This window comes from Pinus tabuliformis, chromosome 4_1 (genome assembly GCF_031772625.1).
Source record: "Pinus tabuliformis cultivar Carrire ecotype Pingquan chromosome 4_1, CPIR1, whole genome shotgun sequence".
Lineage (NCBI taxonomy): Eukaryota > Viridiplantae > Streptophyta > Pinopsida > Pinales > Pinaceae > Pinus > Pinus tabuliformis.
The window spans coordinates 289,525,581-289,548,927 of NC_142303.1; the positions used below are offsets into that span (position 1 = coordinate 289,525,581).

The window sequence follows — 23,347 nt, forward strand, 5'->3', positions numbered from 1 at the left end:
GAGATCCATGCAGATCAGCCTGCGGCCACAGACTCAGAAACTAAAAAGTGCCAAAACACCTCTTCGTCACAGCCAAAGGCGACCTCGGCTACATGCATTCCAAAGTCGACAAAACGCATCAGGATAGAACTGCCCAGTCATCGAATCAATGGAGAAATACAGTACATGCAGGACCATGCCCTGATCGGAAAATTCTTGGGCTTCTGGCCGACAGAAAGAGCCCTGAATGGCTGGATCGAATCAAAGTGGAAACCTAAGGGACAAGTTACACTGCAACTGGGTCCAAAAGGCTTCTTCACAGCCATATTTAACTGTCTGGAGGACAAAACTAAGGTATTCGAGGGTGGCCCATACTTCTTCAACTCATCCGGACTGTACCTCACAGAATGGAAGCCACGATTTAACCCTGACAAAGAAGATTTCAGTTGGGCTCCCGTATGGATAAGAATGTACGGGCTCCCTGTGGAATACTGGAAGGAAGAAACGCTTGCAGACATTGGCAACAGACTGGGGACCTTCATCAAAGTCGCCGAGGAAACAAAGAAGCGCAAATACACATCCTATGCTCGGATCTGTGTTAAGATGCACCTCACCAAGACTCTGGCAGACACGGTAAGTCTCTTTCACGAAGATTTTGAATGGGAGCAAACTCTTGATTATGAACACATCCCTTTCCGTTGCCGTAAATGCCATGCGCATGGGCATCTATTTAGGGATTGCCCTCTTAATCAGAAATCCAAAGCCTTTCCCCCTGAAACCCGGACAGATTCAAAAGGCTTTACCATAATCCCCAACCGCCGCAGGCACACCAAGAAAAATCAGGCAGCCCCAGAAATCTCTTCCAGATTCGACTCTCGGAACAAGTTTTCCCCTCTAGCCAGCCAAGATCCTCCCAGTGAAGAGCCTATGGACTCTGTCTCTCAGCCATCTTCATCCTTCAATCCCCAGACCCTCAAGCATTCAGGCAATCTTAGCTCTTTCCAATCTCCCCTCCCACCTTTTGAAGACATCCCAAAGGCAGCCTCAGATCCCAGTGACCCATCAGCCGGCAAAGGGAAATCAATATTAAACTCCAAGCAACCAGACTCTGACATGGATATGGATGCAGCATTAGCGCTAAGCTTACAGAACACCACAGAGGAAGATGAACAAAATACCCCTAGCAACATGGAACAAGATCCGGAGAACATTATCCTAGAAGGAATTGATATCCTAAAACTTGAAACAGCCTGTAAGCAAAAAGAATACAATACCATTCCTCCCTGGCAAATAGATCGGCTAGAAGGAGTCCTAGCCAAGGTATAGCAAAACAAAAATCTTGGCATACAGGGAGGAATTCCATGGGATGTAAAAAAGAATCTCAAAGAAACCAAGAAGAGGGGACGCAAAACGGATCTGCAGAGAACCATTGCAGTGGGAGAATTGCTTATGGAATCAGGGAGATTCCCTAAGCTGACCAAGTACTACAAACCTACAACTCAATTACTATGAAGCTTATCTCCTGGAATGTGAGAGGACTCAACAGCCCCTCAAAAATCAGAATGATCAAGAACTTGATTCAACAAGAAAAACCTTCTATAGTTTTTCTTCAAGAAACCAAAAGCAGCACAATTGCCATGGACAAAGCACGAAACAAGATTTGGGCTGGTAGCAGCTCAATGTCAGTAGACGCCTCAGGGGCTTCGGGTGGATTAGCCATTCTATGGAATCCACAGATCCTTACTCTTTACGACTTCCACGCCACCCATTTCCTCATTCAAGCATCTTTTCATCTTATAGGAACAAATATCCATGGGCACCTTTCAAATGTTTATTTTCCGCAAAGCATTCAGCAGAAATTAGATCTGTTGAACACGATCTCCAGTTTAAATGAGCACAGACAGTTCCCGCTCTGGATTAGTGGAGGAGATTACAACATCATACAATCGCTGGAGGAGAAGACAGGGGGACGAACAAGATTAGAAAATGACGGCAAAGGACTCAGAGATTTTATACAGGACAACCACTTAATGGACATTCCAACCACCAATGGGATCTTTACATGGACTAACAAGCGCAGCGGCACCAATCATATTGCCTCTAGGCTTGACAGGTTCCTCCTCTCAGACAATGCAATCCATCTAGGAGGAGACTTCAATGCATCAATTTTGCCCCACGGAGGTTCGGACCACTGGCCCATAATGCTTCAATGGTCTCGGCCTGGTACACGATGCAATAGGCCTTTCCGCTTTGAATCCTTTTGGCTTACAAACCCAAAATTCAGGCAAATAGTAGAAGAGGCATGGAAGTCCTACAGGCCACCAGAAGGAGCCAAAATGTATCAATTCCAGCAAAAATTAAAAAACTTAAAGCAAGTCCTCAAGAACTGGAATAGAACACAATTTGGCAACATACAGGAGAATCGACAAAGGTTGGAAAAGCAAATGGAAGCACTACAGCAAGACATCATCAAAGAAGGCCGAACGGAGGAACAGTCCCAACAAGAGCAAATCCTCTGGCATCAATTAGAAGAACGGAGGAAACAAGAAGAAATACTCTGGCGACAAAAATCACGAATCAGCTAGCTAAAAGAGGGAGAAAAGAACACAAAATTTTTTCACAGAACAACTATCCAAAGGCGCATGCACAATAACATAACCTTCATCAACAACCAACAAGGAGAGCGAGTCGAAGCCCACGAAGACATGGAAAAGGAATTAACAAACTACTTTCAAGACATCCTTAAAGAGCCGGAAGGAAACAGGGACGCAGAAATTCGAGCCATCACTCAGCATATTCCTCGAATAATAACTGATGAGCACAACAACAAACTGCTTCAGCCCACATCTCTAAAAGAAATTGAAGAAGCGATGAACCACCTCAAGGATGGCAAAGCCCCTGGGCCAGACGGTTTCACCGCCAATTTCTACCATGAATTCTGGGAGTTAATCAAAGAAGAGGTCTAGGAGTTGGTGGAAGAATCAAGAAGCATGCATTGGATTCTTCCAGCTCTCAATACTACTTTTATAGCATTAGTCCCCAAATGTGCTGAACCAAGTAAGCCGGAAAGCTACAGACCCATTGCTTTATGCAATGTCATATACAAGCTCATCACCAAGGTCATAGCAAATCGGCTCAAACCTCTCCTACCCTTACTCATTTCGCCAGAACAAACAGGTTATGTTGAAGGGCGGCAGATCATGGATGGCATCATCTTATCAAATGAGGTGATTCACTCTCTCAAGATTCTAAAAAAGCTAGGTATGCTTCTAAAACTAGATTTATCCAAAGCATTTGACAAGCTCAGTTGGAACTATATACAAAAAATGCTTATAGCTTTTGGCTTCAGTCACACTTGGACAAGATGGATCACCAATTTAATCTCCTCTCCAAACTTTTCGGTTCTGTTAAATGGTTCTCCTTCTCATCCCTTTCGGCCATCTAGGGGCATAAGACAAGGGGACCCTCTGTCGCCTTTCCTCTTTGTCCTTATGGCAGAAGGGCTGGGTAGACTGCTAAAGGCCGCTGTCTCATCTCAAATGCTCAAAGGCATCTCTGTGCATGGCCTTCCACCTCAATCCCACCAGCAATTTGTTGACGATACCATGCTCTTTGGGCACCCATCTTCACAAGAAGCCTCTGTCTTTAAATCCCTGCTCTCCATTTTCTCCAAAGCTTCAGGTACCTCCATCAATGCATCGAAATCCCAGCTCTATTTCTTCAACACCCCCCCCTCCACTCAAAGGAACATAGCCCGAATATTGCAATTCACTATTTCCAAGCTTCCATCGTCCTACTTAGGGGCTCCCCTAGCCGCTGCAGCTATCAAGCATTCCTCCTGGCAGACTCTTCTAGATAAGCTAGAATCCAAACTCTCCCTGTGGACTTACCGGGCTCTCAACATCGCCAGCAGGCTTGTCCTAATCAAATCGGTCCTTCAGGCCATGTCATTATACCTCTTTTCTCTTTTGGCCGCCCCAAAATGGATTCTAAAATCTATTCGCAATCTTCAGCGTAACTTCCTCTGGGGGTCATCGGGCCTTAACAGAAAATGGGCGCTTGTAAATTGGCAGGACGTCTGTAAACCCAAGTCAGAGGGGGGCCTGGGCTTACGAGACCCTATCCAGAGCAACAATACTATGGGAGCTCGATTGTGGTGGAATTGGATCACCAAGCCCAACTCACCTTGGGCCAAAATATGGCAGGCCAAATATGCACCAGGCAGTCAATGGTCTGATTTAATCCGAATCAATTCCACTACTCAAGGATCACCCATTTGGAACGCAGCCAAACCACACAGCAAGTTCATTCAAGAACATAGCTTCTGGGAAATTCACTCCGGCACTACTGCAAGATTTTGGGAGGACTCGTGGCAGCAGCTCCCTAGGCTTGCCACAGTTTTTCACAAGCCCCTCTGGCAAGAGCAGATGCAGCAAGCACACCTTACTCATGTTAATCAATTCTGGCAACACTCCGCAAGCACCGACTTCAGAACCTGGAAGAAAGCCAATCTCTGGCAGAGAGATTGGCTAGGAGAATCATATGAGGACATAGATCAAGAATTATCATTCAGAAGAATTTGATACTCTACTCTACAGGATCGCCTCAAATGGGGACATAAGCCTAAAGGTACATTCACCACCAAAGAGGCCCACCAGCTCAGATATTCCGAAAATCAGCTCAATAAGGACCCCATCTGGGAAAAGATCTGGCAACCAGGAATATGGCCCAAAATCTCTACCTTCCTATGGCTGCTCAACAAAAGAAGAATACTCACATGGGACAACCTGGTAAAGCGCGGATTCGTAGGGCCATCAAGATGCCCGAATTGCAACATTCACTCTGAGACAATCGGCCACCTCATGGAAACTTGTCCGTTAGCAACGCAAATATGGAGGAAAGTTGAAAGTTGCAACATGAGATCAGCAGCCAGGACAGAAGATATAACCGAGAATTTAAGGAATTGGGTCAAATCCCCCTTCAAGAGTCAGCTTCTCAACTCTCTGTGGAGCCTCTTACCAGGATTCATATATTGGACTCTTTGGAAGGAAAGAAACCATAGAATTTTCAACAATTCTTCCAGGTCCATCGAGGCCTTATGGCTAATCTTAAACAAACATCTGCAAGAAACACTTGCCATCAAATCTTGGTCAGATACCGATATGCCAGACTCCCCATTGGAATGCAGGATTCTGAAGGCATGGAACATAAACCTCTCAGCAATACCGAAGGAAAATACCCGAACCTCTAACAGCAGTGCCTCTCCTTCCAGCTGGTCCCCTCCAGCTCATGCTACCTACAAGTTAAACTTCGATGGTGCAGCCAAAGGCAACCCAGGGCTCGCGAGCTATGGAGGACTCTTCCGAAATCACTCAGGAGAAATAACGCAGATTTTCTATGGCTCGCTGGGCAAAGACACCAACAATGTAGCTGAATTAGAAGGATTATGGAGGGGCTTATGCCTTGCAGAACAGAACAGATACTTCCCTTTGGAAGTGGAGGGAGACTCCTTAATCCTTATCAATGTTGCCCAAAGAATACAGGCAGGTACGCCAGCTGTCAAGGTAGCCACAAGTTGGAGGCTACTAAGCAGGCTGGAATCTTTGGAGGAAAAGCTAAAAAATCCCCAAAGTTTAACCTTCAAGCACATAAGAAGAACAGCGAACAACGTGGCTGATAGACTCGCCAACCAAGGTGCTTCTCAGGGCATTTTATACTTTGCAGGATCCCTGGATACCTCCGAAGATGACAAGCTTAACAATGACTGCATCTCTCTGGCGCAGAAGGACCTCATCCTCCCGAATGCGGGTGCAGTGGCAACGTGGTAATGGCGTGAGCCATCACGTGGGCGGGTGGCAAGCCCGCGGCGTTGAAGGGTACCACGCTAAGCGGAATATTAATCCGCATGATCTTAGACAGCAGAAGGCATTAATGCCTGTCTTCTCGGCTCGAGGGAGGGGGATGGAGATCGATGCAGTGGAGCATTTAAAGGAGAGAATGTGCAGTGTACAGAGGAATATGGGTAAGCAATGTGCAGAGGCCCTGCTCCGCTCAGAAGGCAATGAGCGTCAGGATTTGAGGTGCGTCACGCTGGTTTCTGAGCCAGGAAAGAGCACACCCTGCAACTGTGCTGAGATTGTGTTGGTTTTCATAGCGGGAGGAGCTTGGGGTGCTTGTGTAAGGCCGCATTCAGAAATGCCGAGGGAGAGGCCGCGGATGGGCAGCAGACGAGGGGGAACCAGAGGCAGGGCCCTCACGCAGCAGCAAAACTACAATTCGCCCTACTCCTCCATCGAAGTAACATCAATGCCGCAGAGGTACCAAGGCAGCAATGAGGAGGATGGTGGTTCAGAGGAGGGTCAGCAGGAGCTCCCAATGCTTAGGTATCAGCTCCCCTGCCCTCAAGCTAATTCCACTCTGGTTGTTTCTATTTCGATTGAGCCGGGTGTTTCTCAGAACATAGAGGCAGAGCCTTTACCGGAGGGGCCTCGCTCTAGCAGAGAGGATTCTCCTGTAGCTTGCCTTCCGGTTGGGGTAGGAACCAGTTGGTTGGCCCCTGGACGTGTGCTCGATTCTGACCTTGTGCGCCCAGCTTCAAACTGTAAACATGCTGCCGGCCCTTCAACGCTTGCTGGTCCAAGCAAGCCAGCACCAGAAGGGAGCCCTGACGCGATCATCCAGCTCTCAGACTCCGAAGATACTCTCCATTTCGGATGCCGAATTGAAGAGGCGCCCCAGACCACCGATGATGAATAAACTCGCCCCGGTAACCTCTGCTGTTTTTCTTGGGTTCTCAATGTATGACTCTGCCAAGCGATATCTACACCTCTGTCAATGTGTCGGCTTTGACTGTTCAAGTGTCGAATGTAATTGTTCTTGTGTCGGCTGTAATAGTCCAGGTGTCTATCGGTCTTTGTATGGGTCAGTCCATGGCCCTGGTGTCTGTTCTGTTACTATGTGTTTTGTTAATGTGTCTTCAGTGGTCAAGCAACAAATTCCAATTTTGAATCTGCTCAATTTTGGAACTGGAAGCAGGGCAAGGAAAGGGCTGAAAGGCAAAACTTCATAGACTTGCCCACTGTAATCTTTATGTATCTCTGTTTTGTATAATAATAGAATTAGTCGCATTCAGAAAAAAAAAAAAGAGGGAGAGATAGACACATCATTCTTGTCTTCACTTAGGAATAAAAGAATGGAGAATTGGGTAAGCATATGGCATTTGATACTCTTTGAGGATGTGTTAGGGCATCCAAGACAAGAGTAGTCGTAAAGGAACAATATTTTTTTAGGACTGGGAATCCAAGACAAAAATAGTCTTGGAATGACATAACCTGTGAACACCCTGGTGGGGTATGCTCCTAGAGAGACAATGATGAAGGTGTCTATAAATCATTGGGATCACCAGCATTATGCTCTAATCTTTTCGAGAGATAGAGATGTTAGTCATGTTAATTTTATAGACTGTTCTATGATGTTTCAATTACTTCAACCCAAATCAATTCTTCGTTTAGCATTGCATCCAATTATTAACAATAATCATAAAGTGTAATTGAAGATAGAACAATATATGAAATGACAAAGGAGACAATAGCACAACCGCTTGAGACACTAGATTTTTCAAAGACTAGGGAAAAACCTCACTAGGGGGGAAACCCTTTCAAATATTCTTCTTATTGGATTGTCATAAAATGTTTCAGTGGAGAGTACAATGAGCCCAATACATAATCATTCAGCAAAGATTTACCCAAAACAAATCAGAAGAAGACTTCCAAAATCACTGTACAATAGAGAGAAACCTTCCAACCTTCAAACATTTGCGGTCAAATGCATTCAATTGTCAAACCCTATCTCAGAACCCTAGTCGCACTCATTAAGTTATTCTGCAAGCCACTGTGTCTTCTATGTCGCTCCCTAAGACATTGTGAGCGGTGACTATGACTTCCCAACTATCAAACCCTATCTCAGAACCCCAATCACACTCATCAAGTTATTCTACAAACAACTATGTCTTCATGGCCACTCCCTAAGACATTGTAATCAAGAAACTGTGGTTGGATCTACACAGAACTATCTCATAGCCTCAGTCGAGCCCTTCCATATGTTATGAGGGAAATTGTAGCTTCCCAATTGCTCTCAGAGGCACTGCAAGTGTGCGATTACAGTCAAATATGACCTACCACAAGTGAGCAACCATGAATTCCCAACTAGAAAACCCTAGCTCAGAACCCCAGTCGCACTCATCAAATAATTCTGAGAGCAATTATGTCTTCTTGGTCACTCCATGAGACACTGTAAGTGAGTGACCATGGTCGAATATGCCCAGAACTATCTCAGAGCCTCGATTGCACCCGTCTAGATGTTATGTGGGTGATTGTATCTTCCCAATCTCACTCTGAGGCACTACGAGCATGTGACTATACTCGTATATGACCTGCAGTAAGCAAGTGATTGGAAAATAGAAACCTTAAACACATGTGAGCCTTAGACCTGTAATTTCAGACCTTGCACGAGCTTCCTCCATTACACCTGTGCGGACCAAACAATAAAAGAGGAGAAGATGCTTTATGATGATGTTAAAATGAGCTTGATGTCTCTTGTATTTATAAGCTTCCATGGAGGTCCATCTGATGTTGAGGTTGACCTAACCAATTGCATATGAGTGGGTACATAAATTCAAAAACCAACTTCTGCTTATCCAAATGAGGTGATCTTTATGTCGATTTTGGTCCTCTCGAAAAGAGGAATTCAATGCAATCATCATCATCATCATCATCATATGATTTGTCCAAGGTATAATTTGACCCTAGTTCCATAAATTAACACTCCTTCTCAATGTGGAATAATTCCACCTACCAATATTTGTCCATTGATCATCATATCATCATGTCATATTTTTGTCATGTAATGTCCATATTTGCTCAACTCTATCTACTTAAACATTCTCAAACCTAATAGAATAATAATCAGGGAGCATTAGCTTCCACCCTCTATCTCATGGGGTAATCACATATTTCAACCCCATATTGAGAAATTAGATATCCAAACACACAGGGGAGTACATCTCAACCCTAGAATTGCATCGAGGAGCTCATTCTCAACCCAAAACCATAAAGGGGAAAAATATCAACCCGATCCTATTTCCTGCCAATCTTCCTGTTATCACTGAAAAGATTTCAAAGGAAAAGGGTAAGGTAAGGAAGAATTGGTCTTGGTCATTCTCGTGCTCCTTTCATGCAAAAGAAGCACTTGGCAAACTCAGGGTCAGCATACATCAAAGTTCTTTGAAGGCTCAAGCAAGGCAAGTAAGGTAATCCTAAATTTTGATATAGACTACCTTTCGAAGTTTACCTTGAAGAATGGTGTCAAGTTATTTAGTTTTGAACAGCCTCATGTCATATGGACGAAAAGTACATTTCAAGATAAAGAAGCTCAATACAGTCAAATTTTGGTATTAAAAACTGTGTTTTTGTGATTACACAGCAGTTTCGTAGCGCGCTATGAAACTGTTGAAGATGATGCCTAACACACAGCAGTTTCGTAGCGTGCTACGAAACTGCTGTAACTGCATATTTTGATGAAGTTGACCAATTTTGAGGGACAAAAAGGAAACCTTTTTGAAAAGGATTTTCTAAAGAAAGATCATTTACACAATACAAGCATCCAACAAGGGCAAAACAAGTAGAGAAAGGACATATATGAAACTCTAAAGCTATGTGTTATAAAAATGGTCATTATTCATAGCTTGTTTTGTTCATGATGCTTCAGGAAGCATTAAAGAGGTTTTGTTTTCACACATATACATGGGCCAAGTCTGTAGTGTATGTAAAAATAGATAATCCAATGCAATTTTATGAAGAACAACAGGGATAATTGATTTCGAAGATCCTTGTGGAGACCAAAAGCAAAAAAGGAGGAACTTTCTCTCCTTGTTTTTACCAATCAACTTCTAGAAGAGTTTCTGAGAAGTTAAAAACTGATCTATGAAAAGTGAAAGAGGTTTTCATTCCTAAAATACTGAACTACAAAAACCTCTTCCACTTTCTTCAAATCCATTATGATATGAGAGAAATGAATGACCAAAGTTGTGCTACGAAACTGCTGTAAATGATGCCTAATGCACAGTAGTTTCATAGCATATTATGTTTTGGTAGACCAATTTTGGGATACAAAAGGAAATATTTTTGAAGAGGAATGTCTGAAAGGGGAGCATTTACAAGGTGTAAGTATCCAGCAAGGGAAAAACAAGCGGAGGAACTCTAATATTTTTATTATACAAATGATCACAACTAGTATTGTCCATGACATCTCAAATAGCTTTGAAGAGGTTTTGTCTTCATACGAGTATATGGGAAGGGTCTACAACACATGAAGAACGTGGCACTCCAATACATTTTTGTGTAATCAAAGAAGAACAACATGGTTAATTGGTTTTGAATATTCTTGAGGAAACCAAAAGCAGAAAAACAGGGGAAGTTTCCTACTTTCCAGCAGCAGTAAAGAGATAAGACATTAAGGGCCAGCAAGGAGTTTTAAACATCCACCAAAGCTAAACTGAAGGAAACCACTTCTCAGAGAATGAGTTTTGATTGTAATAAATGCTATTATCAGCATAATGTGGAGTTAGACTCCTAATTGTCTTAGGTCTCTAAAACTTCCAGTTAGCAGTTGTTGTATTTAATAGTTAGTTAAAGTTTGAGTAGGTGTCATAGCAAGCAGAATTTGAGTTCCCCTCATGCTGGAGGAGGAATCTCAGCTTTGTAAAGAATTCTATATATAGGAGAGAGAGAAATGTACTTAGGGTTGGAAAATTATTGAGAAAAGCTCTCATATTGTGCTTTGTGTAAAGACTCTGTTTTCTAGTAATACAATATTGGCCTTGCTTCTGAGGAATCAAAAGGAATTCAATGTTCTGAATGTCTTGTGTTGTCTCTTTCCTATTATCTATAGTGTTATGAATGTCTGATTACTTATAAATCACTAACAATACTCTAATTTCCTTCATACATTTGTAAACTGTGTTGGTCCTCTATGTGTTTGGTGTGTTTACATATGTTGGATTCTGAATGCCCTGACTTCTATGCAAAGCTAACCTTATTGTCAATACTGAAGCATATCTGACTCCATAAGCCCAATGGATACTTTTTAATTTTATTTCAACCTCTTATACTTGTTCATTTTGTTTCATAGAGTTAGCCATCTTATTCATTATCCAAATATTTAATCTTGTGAGAGAGCCCTCTCACGTTGGGGAGGCTAAGCCTCAGCCTAAAGTAGGTTTGAAATAGTTACTTAAAGTCTACCTGATCACAGCAGCCTATCAGGGTCTGATTTTGAGATAACACTTCCCATCAATGACCCTTAAGAGTCATGAGGAAGAACACCTGCATCATAATCAAATTGGGTTGTTGATGGGCCTCTAAATTAGACATAAATTAAGGCCCATGCCTCTAAATTAGACATAAATTAAGGCCCATCTAACCATCCTTCAACAAATTAAACCTATATTTTTGCATTAGATAATATATTTTTAACTTTAATGTGCTCATTAGGAAGGTTTATGTATAATTGCATATTTGTGCCTAATATTATTTATTTTTGTGGAATATTGTGAGAATATTGGGCAGATTATGGAGATTTTGAGGAGGAGATAATCTAGAGACCTTCTCCCTACTACAGGAGGATCAATATTAAATAATAAATCAACAAGATATTATGGAATTATGGCACAAATTGTGGATCTCCAATGATTGAGAAAATTTAGGAATGTGTTCCCTGCCATTTAATGCAAATTCTTAGTATTGGGAACCAGATCCACTAATCTAGGGATTTTGGTGGGGAAAACTTCCTCATTTCGTGGGGAATGATTCATAATCATTTTGTATAAGTACCAAGTCGATTTTACCTCTAGGGGTAGATTTTTATTAGTCTTGTTGTGGAGAGAACTCGTATTTTTGCAGCTCCATTGTCATTTCTTGCAGGGATGTAATTGTATTGATGGAAATGATGAAGATTGGTGTCATGTTCAACTTTTAAACCTTGGTCTTCTTCATAGGACTCTAATTTTCCTTAGGCTTGGCCATCCCAAGAGTCTCAAAGCCCTTTTGTATCATTTACTTTTCTTCTTTTCACTTCTTATTCACATGCATCTCTTGTCCTTGTTTTCTATTTCTGCATTTAGTATTAATGATTTTTTGTTGTAGGATTGGGTTAAATGGTTGAAGTAAGTTATTTTATAGGATAAAAAGGATAATTTAAACATTGGAACAACTTTGGAAGTTTATAGTAATCATTGACCTACTTGGATTAGTTTGTTTATTCCCAAATTTAGATTTCTGGATGTTCCTTGCAGCAAATAATAGTAAATTTACACTATTTTTTAGAGCATGCTAACAAGCTTCAATAGAGTTTATTCAAATTCCATTAGATCAAAAAAAAATTATGGTTATTAAAAAAAATTACCCCATTTCATTTGAACTTGATTAGGTTAGGAATTTGATAGATTTACTAACTCAGTAGTTCTTGAATTTCTACATTTTAGACTAGTAATTTTCTATTATTTTTTAGCATGGGTTAACAGAGGTCTTTTTGAGTGATTCCACTTGGAATGTAGACCTAAGACATCCTAGTCAATAAAAAAATGTGTCCCATCCAATTTTTATTTGGTTTTCTTGGTCACTCAGTAAATTATAGTTTCATGTAGTAAATATGTTGTTTCATGTAGTACTCTTCCAGCGTATATATACTTGCCTAGATTTGCTCAAGAAGATTGGTTATTGTCCCTTAGGGTTGAATCAAGACCCTTGGGCTATAAATAAATGATTAGGGAAGACTAAATACCACTTATGACTTGCCTCTTTACCCATGCAAAACATTTAAGCGATTTGGGTTAATGGACAAATTTATGAATTGGATAATACAATGATGATTTTCTTGATTGCCACATCCAACGAACTATGTTAATGGATATAAACTCTTTGAAATGTAATGGTTAACATTTATTTCATGATATTTACTTTAGGCAATTATAATAGGTTTCTTTCCTTGTATTTTCTTTCTTGCAATAGGTTAAGGTTTCCATTTCAAGCATTTCATTTTCTGCAATTAGCTTAGGATCTGATTTTATTACATTCACTCCATTACATCATGACAACAAAAGAAGGACACATTGTATGTAACTTGCACATATAGTGTTGATACCTCTTAATTTTTTATGAACCCCGGGTTGATAATTAAATTTGGTAGCATTGGGAGTTTCAACATTCTTATTGCCATATCAAGGCTCATCAGTTGTACACCCCAAGTACACTCTAAACATGTTAGCCAAATGGGAGCAGTATTCCCAAAAAGCTTGGCTTGTGGTTATGATGCCAACTAGGGTACACTCTGCATAAACCAGATAGGGGAGCAACATCTCCAACCCTATGGGTAAAAAATTGGGGTAACACCCTATTGTCCAGAGATCACTCAACCCCAAGAGCTCTTGATCTCAATTCCTAACCCTGAGAGCTCAACAGGGGGGGTTGGCTCAGTTTCCTTAATCATTGATGTCCCTTATTAGGAGGGGTCATATCCATCAATCCAAGATGTTCTCTGAAGACCAAGAACTTCCCTTTCGGCAAAGCCTTGGTGAGAATATCTACAATCTACTCATATGTCGATATGTGGAGTCTAATGACTCCTCTTTACACCATGTCTCAAATGAATTGATATTGGATATTTATGTGCTTAGACTTGTCATGAAATATGAGATTCTCTTCCAAATGGATCCCACTCTTATTATCGCAATATATCACTATAGTATCGAGGACCTTCTCAAATATCTCTCCAAAGAGATTTCTCAACCAGATTGCTTCACAGCTAACCATGCTAGCAGAAATATAATTTGCCTCGGTAGTGCTCAATGCTACAGACTTCTACTTCCTTCTCATCCAAGATATCATGGTAGATCCAAGAATAAAAAGACATCCAAATGTACTCTTCTTGTTGATAATATTTGCTGCCTAGTAACCATCGATGTATCCATGAAGTTGAACATCTCTAGCAGGATATCTCAGACCACGTGTGATCGTCACATGCAAATATTTCAATAGGTGTTTGGCAGTGATCCAATGTGCATGGAGAGGCTCGATCATGAATTGACTCAACGTGTTCACTGCATATCATATGTGTGGATGATTTTTCATTAGGAACATCTGAGCCCCAATCAACTCTCTATACTCGGATGGATTCCCCAAATCAGGTCCTGCAGCTTCTCCACATAAATTCTTTGTTGGGTTGTGTTATATTCTTTCCACGACTAGCCTCCCTAGTTAACCGTGGGGTTAGAGGGGGGGCGGAGAACCCCCTTCGTTGCACCGATTGCGTAGCAAAGGGGTCACAAAGGGGTGGTTGCCCTGACTGTACAGGGGATTTGAGGGGGGCAGTTAGGCCCCCTCTACGAGGTCCAGGGTAGCGCCCTGAGGAAATTTTTTTTTGGACCCTATATTAGGTTGGGCAGACCTACCTATGGTTTTGTGCATGGTTTTCGCACATGGTTTTGGGTGCGATGGTTTTCAGTCCATGGTTTTGGATGCGATGGTTGTCAATCCATGGTTTTGGACGTGATGGTTTTCAGTTCATGGTATTGGATGCTTTGGCATGTATAAATAAGTATTGTAACATTAAAAGGAACATAATGAAAAATCAAGATGGTAGTCCCAGTTTTGGGATCTAGGGGAAAATCTCTGTGTATATGTGTTTTATGTGTTATGCTCTCACATTGTTTATTTTCTGTGTTTTAGAATTTGTATGCAGGTAATTTCTATACAGGGTTAAAACCTACATTCTTGAAGTTCATTTCCATCGGTGTGGCCATGTACTTGCATTCTATCCTTCCAAATCTCTCTAACAGCTTCACAACATATTTTCCTTTTGAAAGGAAAATCTCCCTGGGTCTTTGCCACACCTCAAGGCCTAGAAAGTAGTGCATGAGTCCAAGGTCCTTCATCTCAAACTAAGAGGCTAGATCCCTCTTGCACTCAATCATCAGAGGCTCACTACTTGTCAAGAACACATCGTCAACATATAAAACCAAAATCAATGGCATACCTTGGACTACCTTGGAGTAGAGGTTGGGAGCGACATTGCTTCTTGTGAATCCCAGTTTCACCAAATAATTGTTTATGCGGGCGTACCATGCTCTGGGGGCTTGCATTAATCCATACAATGTCTTCTTCAACCTGCAAACATGTGTCTTTCAGTCCTCTACTTCAAATCCCTATGGCTTATCACCATACACTTCTTCTTGTAACATGTCATGGAGGAATGCAATCTTTACGTCCATCTGATGAAGGGTTCATCCTTGGCTTAGGGAAAGGGATATTATTGAATGAATTGTTCTGTATCGAGCCATAGGTGCAAATATATCATCATAGTTCTCTCCCTCTTTCTGTGAGAATCCTCTAGCCATGAACCTTGCCTTATATTTCTCAATGCTATCATTCATTCCATGCTTGATCTTGAATAGACATTGTTAGCACCTAAATCTGCCTTAGGCTGAAGGAAGGCAAAAATTAAGGTAACCACAAACCACGCTCAGTTTGGTAGCTAGCCCTACCAGAGCAGGAGAGGGCTCTCTCCGAGTCACACTTAGCGAATGGATAGGCAAAATGGTCTAAGATGACTTACAATGCAATATTTACCTTAGGCTAGTAAGTGAAAAGGGATTTTGGAAAATATTTTATGAAGTGACCAAGCTTCTGGGATGTATATGGGACTGGCGCTCAGCAAAGAACAGAGAATCGAATATGCAAGCATAGATTATTCCGTGAGGCAAGGTAGGCAACAAGCGCAGCAATTTCGGCTTAAGGTAATGCGGAATGGAAAGATTGCTGAAGAGAGTGAAAAGGGCATGGTCACATGAATCCTTTTCAATAGAAGAGTAACACTGTACATGAAATTTTCCCACAGGAAGAGCAATACAAATTGAATTCTACCTAATCTCACTTAGAAAATTTCACTGAAATGAAACATGAAATGAATTATGAAACATAACAAGATACATATGGAACAAAAGAACACATTTGCTACACTCACAACCACAAGAATCTCATGAAATAGAGCCGCTGCCTTTCATTAATTCTCTGTCAAAAATACACAGTGCAGAAACAGAGTTTCTTTCCCACAGTCTCCTAGATGTTACAAGCCAGCCAACCCTCTGCAAATAACTTGCATACAATATATAGAATGTGTGGAGAAGAGATGGAATGCCCAGGGGTTGGGAAGTTACTCAAATCATTTCGAAATGGAGATGGAGAGCCAACCATCAGCTACAGGTGCAGCGTTCTCAAGCATGACATTTGGCATGGGGTGACCCTTTGCATTCCTTTGCCACTTTGATAGATGCCCATGTGGAGAGAAAACTCTTTAAATGCCACCTTTGGTGCCAAAAAATTGAAGTGTAGATGACTGGGCCCACTTGGAGAAGTCGCGACCCGAAATTTCGCGAAATGGGAGCAAATTGGCAGTTTTTTCCCCTATGCGTTGCACCAAATTCTCTGTGCATCGCGCCACTTTGGAGCTTGTTTTGGGGCACTTGTAGGTGTCCAAAATGTGCCCAAGTGGGCTTGTTGGAAAGCCTGTCCTGTCTAATTTCTAACCCCACTAGAATTTCTCAATTTGGTGCTCATTGCCCCTCCAAATCTTCATTCTCCCAAGACTGCTTTCTGTGTGTCAAAAAAGTGGCAGAGAGGCCATTTTTGGATGTTTTTTGACCTTTAGGAGACCCAAAACTTGTCAAAATTTCTTGCCCGGACACCACTAGACATAACTTTCAATGCTGAATCCAAATATCCAAGCTATTCCTCGATTAGAGTCCTAGATTTTTAGCATCGCGCCAGTGGCGCGGCGCACAGGGAGGAATTTCCTGTTTTGTGTACAAAAAATTTGCCTGTGACCAAAATTTGCCCAAATTTTTTGAAATTTGGGCTGGAGGTTCCCTATGAAGTGCTATTCTATGCCAAGGAAGCCTCAGCCAAGATTCGAAGCCAATCTTGCTCCTTTGCCTCCTTTGCCTCCTTTGCCTCTTTTGTCGCTTTGCTCAATTTTGCCTTTAGGCTCCTGATTCTTGCTTTGGAACTCATGTTTCAAGCCTGGTAGTGATGAGTCATGTGCCTCAGCATGTCTTTCTCCCTGTTTTCTTTATCCAACCGCTACTCCAAGTGAACGTTCACTTTCTCTAGCACATACTCCCGGTCTTCGTCTCTTTGCTCCATAGGTCTGCCTTGTGCTGCCAGTATGTGTCGCCAGTTTTCCTTGATCATTTGCAACTCTATCTCAGCTAGCCGATCCTCAAGCTACTTGTTCCTCTGCTCCAGATACTGTATGTTCCACTTGGCCCTATCCAAGTCTAGGGATAGGTTCTCAATCACAGACTGCTGCTCCTGAATGATCTCTCCCAGCTCAGCATTTGTAGGTTCTGCATCTGTCTCATCATCCTAGAGGAGAACAAACTCAGTCTCTTGCTCACCTGATGGCCCTTCCTCCTGCACTGGCTCCTTGCCCTTACCCTACTCCTGTGGTGCTGATGTCGGAAGCGAGGCCCCTTCCACCCCGGGTGGAGATAACACTCGCTTTGCTGCTGCGAACAATGGTCTACTACCCTTCTGGTATGTGATGTATACTGGCATGGTGGCAGTCTCATGGTGCTCAAACTGATGTGAAGGACCTCCCGTCTCATGCTCAAACTGATGTGAAGGACCTCCCATCTCATGCTCAAACTGATGTGAAGGACCTCCCACCTCATGTTCCGCCTCTGATATCACCGATGGAGCGCTGAAGAAATCACGGGAGATGAAGTCCTCCCAAGAAATACCCTACAATCCCAACTGATGGTCCACCAAAATCCGGATGAGAGCAAAATGATAGACACTGTTTAGCTACTATCGTGGGGTCTTGCGCTGCATGAAGTTTTTCATCTTCTCAATGTTGTTGCAGATGAAAAATGGGAGGCTCATCATCCGCACCATGGTGAAGTGCATGAGCAAGCGGATGTGATAGGCATAAAGGCGAGAAAACCTCCCCTCACAACTGAAATACTTCATGATCAATCTCATGAGTGAGGCATACTCATCCCTCAAAAATCTTAATGGAAAAACTCTGGTGAGCTGGCTCAAGCAGTTGTTCTTGATGTAAGGCTCATAGTGATGCCTCTCCACCTTCTTCTTCTTATGCCACTGCTCCCCAATGTTTGGTATTCCTGTTGCCACTGATATGGTTTCCGGTGTCAATGTGAAAGTGACCCCAGCCAGGACAGATTGGCCTCCCTGTAGATGAAGTGCAAAAAGGCGGGCCAACTCATGATGGACTTTGACATTCGACACCCTTTGACAAAATTCATAACATGCCAAGTGCTGGAAACAAGACATAGCAAGTGGGCATGCCTGCAGCTCAGTGAGGGTGTTTGGCTCATCTCTAAGATGTCTGCCGCTCCGGTGATGTCTCCTATGGGCCCTCTCTCCTGAAGATGTGTCACTGTGGGTCCCTTCCTCATACTCTGATGAATTTTCTGATGCCATTATTGTTGTTTGTACCCTGAGTTTTATGCTGCCCTCTGAATCCAATGAAACTGATAGATGCTCTAAAAATCTGTCACCAAGGGGACAATAAAACAGGGGAGTTTTAGGAGGGGAATGATGAAAAGGGGAATAGAGGTTTAAAGGAGAAATTTATCAGGGATTTGGGAGCGTTTGGGGTATGATTATGATGGGGTAGGGTTTGACATCTTGAGCTGTAGGAATAAAGGGGACGAATGGATATGATTACAATGTAGCTAGGGTAACTATTAAGGGAAACTGCTACAGGGGAATTTAGCATGATAGGGGTAGGGTAGGAGCATGCTTTAGCAATCATGTTACTGTAGCAAAACCCTAGCTTTTTGACCTTCTTTGTGTCATTTTTGGGTTTACTTAATAAAAATTTTTCCTTTGATTTAATGGTCACCAAAATCATATTTTTCTTTGAGCTAAGGATCAATGGTGAAGGTATCTAGGGCCACCTTTGCAATTTTGAGAGCCATTTATAAAAATTTAGGCGATTCGGTGTTTTTTTTTTAGGCTCACAGGTCTGTGCGCCACGCGCTTTGCCCAGTGCGCCATGCGCCGAGTATGTGCCGCACCAGTGCAATATTAACACTGTGGCCGGGCTCCCAGTGCGCCGCGCGCCCTGAGTGCACCGCACCACCTTGTGTGTGCGTCGCGCACTGTCAAATGACACTAATTTTCTTGGAACACCGGGCGTAGGGTCTTGGTGGGGATTTCTAGGGGGTTTCCTTAAGAGACAAGGTGGAATGGAGATGAAAATGATAAGGAGTGAGGGGACAAGGGTAGGGGAGCAAAACCTTGGTGGCGTCTTCACAAATTTGCAACCCCATTTATCATTTTTGCTTTGATGATTATTTTCATGGATGGCCAATGTGCTTTGGATATCATTCAACATCTTAGAAACACCAAACCATTGACCAAATTGACAGAGAAGAGGTTTCATTCGAGCCTACCTCTTTCTTTCTAGCCTTCAACCGGGATATAAAACAAATTTGCGAGTGTTTTGAGCTCCCTGGCTGTGTGCGTCGCGTGCCAAGCCCAGTGCACCGTGCCCTTGTTGATTTTGCATTGTGGGCTGGCTGCCAGTGCGTCGCGCCCTCTGTGTGTGCCGCGCGCCCTGGTGTATGCGCCACGCCCTTTCGAAACCGGCTCTCCTTCACTCAAACCCTCATGAATTTGCTCTCTCACCTTTGTAATTTCTCTCCAAGCTTGCCAAAGCACAAATGGTTTTTCTTTTGGGAAAAAACAAGTATATATAGGCTTGGGAGAGTTAGGTTCGATTTTTTCTTCTTTGAAAACCCACTTTCTAATGTTTGAGTTTTGCACTTTTTTCATTGACTTTAAAACACTCTGCTTTTCATTTTTTCTTTGAAATTTTGGCTCTCATGATGAAATTTTCGGTATTTCTTTGCGGGGATTGTGTGACTGGGCATTTGGCCATGAAAACCATGACTCTATCTGAAAAAGTCAAATGGCGATTGTTTGGAAAATTTTGTCATAGTTGACCTTGTTTGACTTTTCTACAAAACAGAGTTTTGAAGAAGAGTCGATGTCCTTTCTAGTGATGATGAAGCTTTCGGAACCATAGCTGTATGAGGTCTCCCTCTGGCCTGCATGGCTTGTTCTGGACCTATTTTTCAAAGACCACATTGATGATTTCCTAGACCCAAACATAAAAGATGACTTTGTCCTGTAATATGCCCAGACCTTGACTATCATGAATTTCAATGATTATGGACAAAGACCTGAGCCAGCAGGGGCCAGAGATGAGGGAAAATGACTAGCATGACTATCTTCGTCAAATCATGACATGTCCCTAGCGAAATGCAGCTGAGTGGATGGAGCGGGACACCTAAAATTGAAATGCACAAAGAGCTTTGATCTCTGACGGAGGGCTGACCAGACCGACTCTAACATTGGCTCCAATGGGGGATGGTAGCTCCTTGGAGGTGCCAAGAACAACAGATCTCTGGAGGAGCTAGACAGTGCCTTTTGTCCATTGGGCTATGGAGTCATCATTTTGATAAACAGCACAGGACTCTGACTTATTTATACAACTGGAATAACCAAGAAATTGACTCAAACTTGACAATTGGAATAACTCAAAAACTAACTTTACATACTGAAATGAAACTGAAATAAAAATGGTATTTACAATGATAGTGGAAGCAGCGTTAATAGATCAACAATGATACCGCTTGAGCAGCCAACCATTGATCGGCCCTCCAGGACAGTCTTCCCCGTTCATCTCCTTCAGAAGAAAGGCATTCTGCCCCCTATATGCTGCAATCTTGAAAGGACCTTTCCACAGATTTTCGAACTTTTCGTGCTTGCCTTTCTCTTCATTCCTTGCATCCCACTTCAGCACCACATCATCCAACTGAAATTTGTCCGCTTTTGCTTTTTTGTCATAGATTTTCTTTATCCTCTCCTGCAACTTGGATGTGTTTTTGAAAACTTCTTCTCTTGTTTGCTGCAAGTGGATCATTTGATTCAGCCTTCTCTGCATGGGATCTTCCTCACTGCCGGCCTCCTGAAGAAGTTTGACCACCGGGGCAGCAAGAGAAGCGGGAAATACTGTGTCCACTCCATAAACCAACTCAAACGGTGACATACCAATAGACTTTTTATGACTGATCCGGTCTGCCCAAAGCGCGTGGACCAGCCTCTTGTTCCAGCTCTTCTTATTTATTTCCAGCAGCTTCTTGATGATGTTGACCAAAGATTTATTCGAAGATTCTGCCAATCCATTGCCTTGCGGATGATAGGCAATTGAATGACCCAAAATTATATGATATTTATGACAAAATTCTACCATCCTTTTCAATTTGAAATCTGCTACATTATCAGTGATTAATTTGTTTAGACAACCAAAGCGAAACAAGATGTTATTTTCGAGAAATGAAATGATTATCGTGTCCGTCGCTTGTCTGGTAGGGGCTGCCTCAATCCATTTTGTGAAGTAGTCCGTCGCTGTAAGGATCCACCTATGCTGTCTGGAAGAGGCGGGATGAATTTCCCCAATGAAATCCAACCCCCACTGCTGGAATGGAGCACTCACTTCGATAGGCTTAAGTGGCAAAGGCTGTAATTTCTGTTTTCCTTCGAAAATTTGACACTTATGACAGCGCTTTACCATCTTATGCACATCAGCAAACAAAGTAGGCCAGTAGTACCATGCTCTCAAAATTCTGTTCGCTGTTGATTTCCAAAAAAGATGTCCACCACACTCTCCTCTGTGGAAATCCTCCATGACTTTATTTGCCTCCTCTTCCACTAGACAATTTAACAAACTGCCACCGGGATCTTTCCAATACAGTGTAGAATTCAAGATACAAAACTTGGCAACCTTCAATTTGAGTGTTCTCGCTTTGTTTCTAGCCATGCCAGATGGTGGTGATAGATTTTTCAGCACATATATTATATCAGAATACCATGGGGACAAAGCAAACATTTCGGATACCTGAATTGACGTTCCTTCCTCATTCTCCTCGAACATGGCAGCGATCAGATTTATGTCCAATGCATGCAAGTTTGATTCAGCCATTAGCTTCACCAACCCCTGTCCTTTGACTAGCTTTGTAGGCTTTATCTCCACATTGTATTCTAGCAAGGTTGTGATCCATTTGCCTCTTCTCCCTTCCAGATCAGTCTGCACTAAAACATCTTTTACAGCAGTATTAGGAACATAGGTCAGAATGTGAGAATGTAGGATATATACCCGGAAATCCTTCAATGCCTTCACCAATGCCAGGGCTTGCTTCTCAATGATGTTGTACTTCAAAGTTGCATCCCTTATAGCCCTACTGAAGAATGCAATGGGTCTTTCATGATCATCCCTCTTCTGCAATAATACCGTTTCCATAGTGTGCTCAGAAGAAAATGAAAACAATATGAAATATTGAGTGTAGTCCGGGCTGACTAGAACTGGAGCTGAAGAAAGGGCCAATTTGACCAAGTTGAAAGATTTTACCGCCTCATCCATCCATTTCACTTGGCTGTCCTTCTTAAGCATATTGGTCATTTCTTTCAAGTGTTCCGCAAGATTAGGCACAAATCGGCGCAGAAAATTCATCTTACCATTGAATGATTGTATCTCCTTTTTGTTCCTGGGCAAATCGATTTGCTGAATTGCTTGCACACGCGCTGGATCTATATGAATGCCATCTTTTGAAATGATGTGCCCAAGTAATTTGCCTTCCTCCATGGCGAACAAGCTCTTCTTTGGTTTCAGCTATAAACCATATTTCCTGCATTTTTGAAAGACAATTTTTAGGTGATGCATGTGTTCTTCATCAGATTTTGAAAACACCATCAAGTCATCCAAGTACACCACCAAAAACACATCCTTATCATTTGCAAACGCCAAGTCCATTGCACGCTGAAATGTGGCACCTACATTCTTTAAACTGAATGGCATTTTGGCATAGTGAAAGGTTCCCCATGGAGTGGTGAATGTTGTCTTGTCTCTATCATCTTCATGGACTGAAATTTGGTTATATCCGGAATAACCATCAAGCAGCGACATACGAGATGCCCCCACTACTCACTGAAGTATATGGTCCATCTTGGGCAGCGGATAGTTGTCCTTCAATGAGACCTTGTTTAGATTTCTAAAATCGATGCATAGGTGGATCTCACCGGTCTTCTTTCATACAGGCACTAAGTTAGATATCCAATCTGAAAATCTGATAGGCACAATGATACCTGACTTGTACAACCTATTTACCTCCTTTTCGATAGATGGCAGCAACTTTGGATTGATCCTTCTCAGCTTTTGTCTGAATGGT

General features: G+C 42.3%; 1 protein-coding gene across 1 annotated transcript; it reads left to right on the forward strand.

The window, feature by feature from the left end:
* The first annotated feature begins 1,487 nt into the window (after positions 1-1,487).
* On the forward strand, positions 1,488-2,564 carry LOC149175400 (uncharacterized). The gene has a single exon (XM_089421128.1). It carries the CDS (start codon positions 1,488-1,490, stop codon positions 2,562-2,564), a length of 1,077 nt encoding a protein of 358 aa, XP_089277254.1.
* Positions 2,565-23,347: the final 20,783 nt, after the last annotated feature.

Coding starts and splice junctions, on each gene's coding strand:
- LOC149175400 (XM_089421128.1), top strand. CDS start 1,488: ATGAAGCTTATCTCCTGGAATGTGAGAGGACTCAACAGCCCCTCAAAA.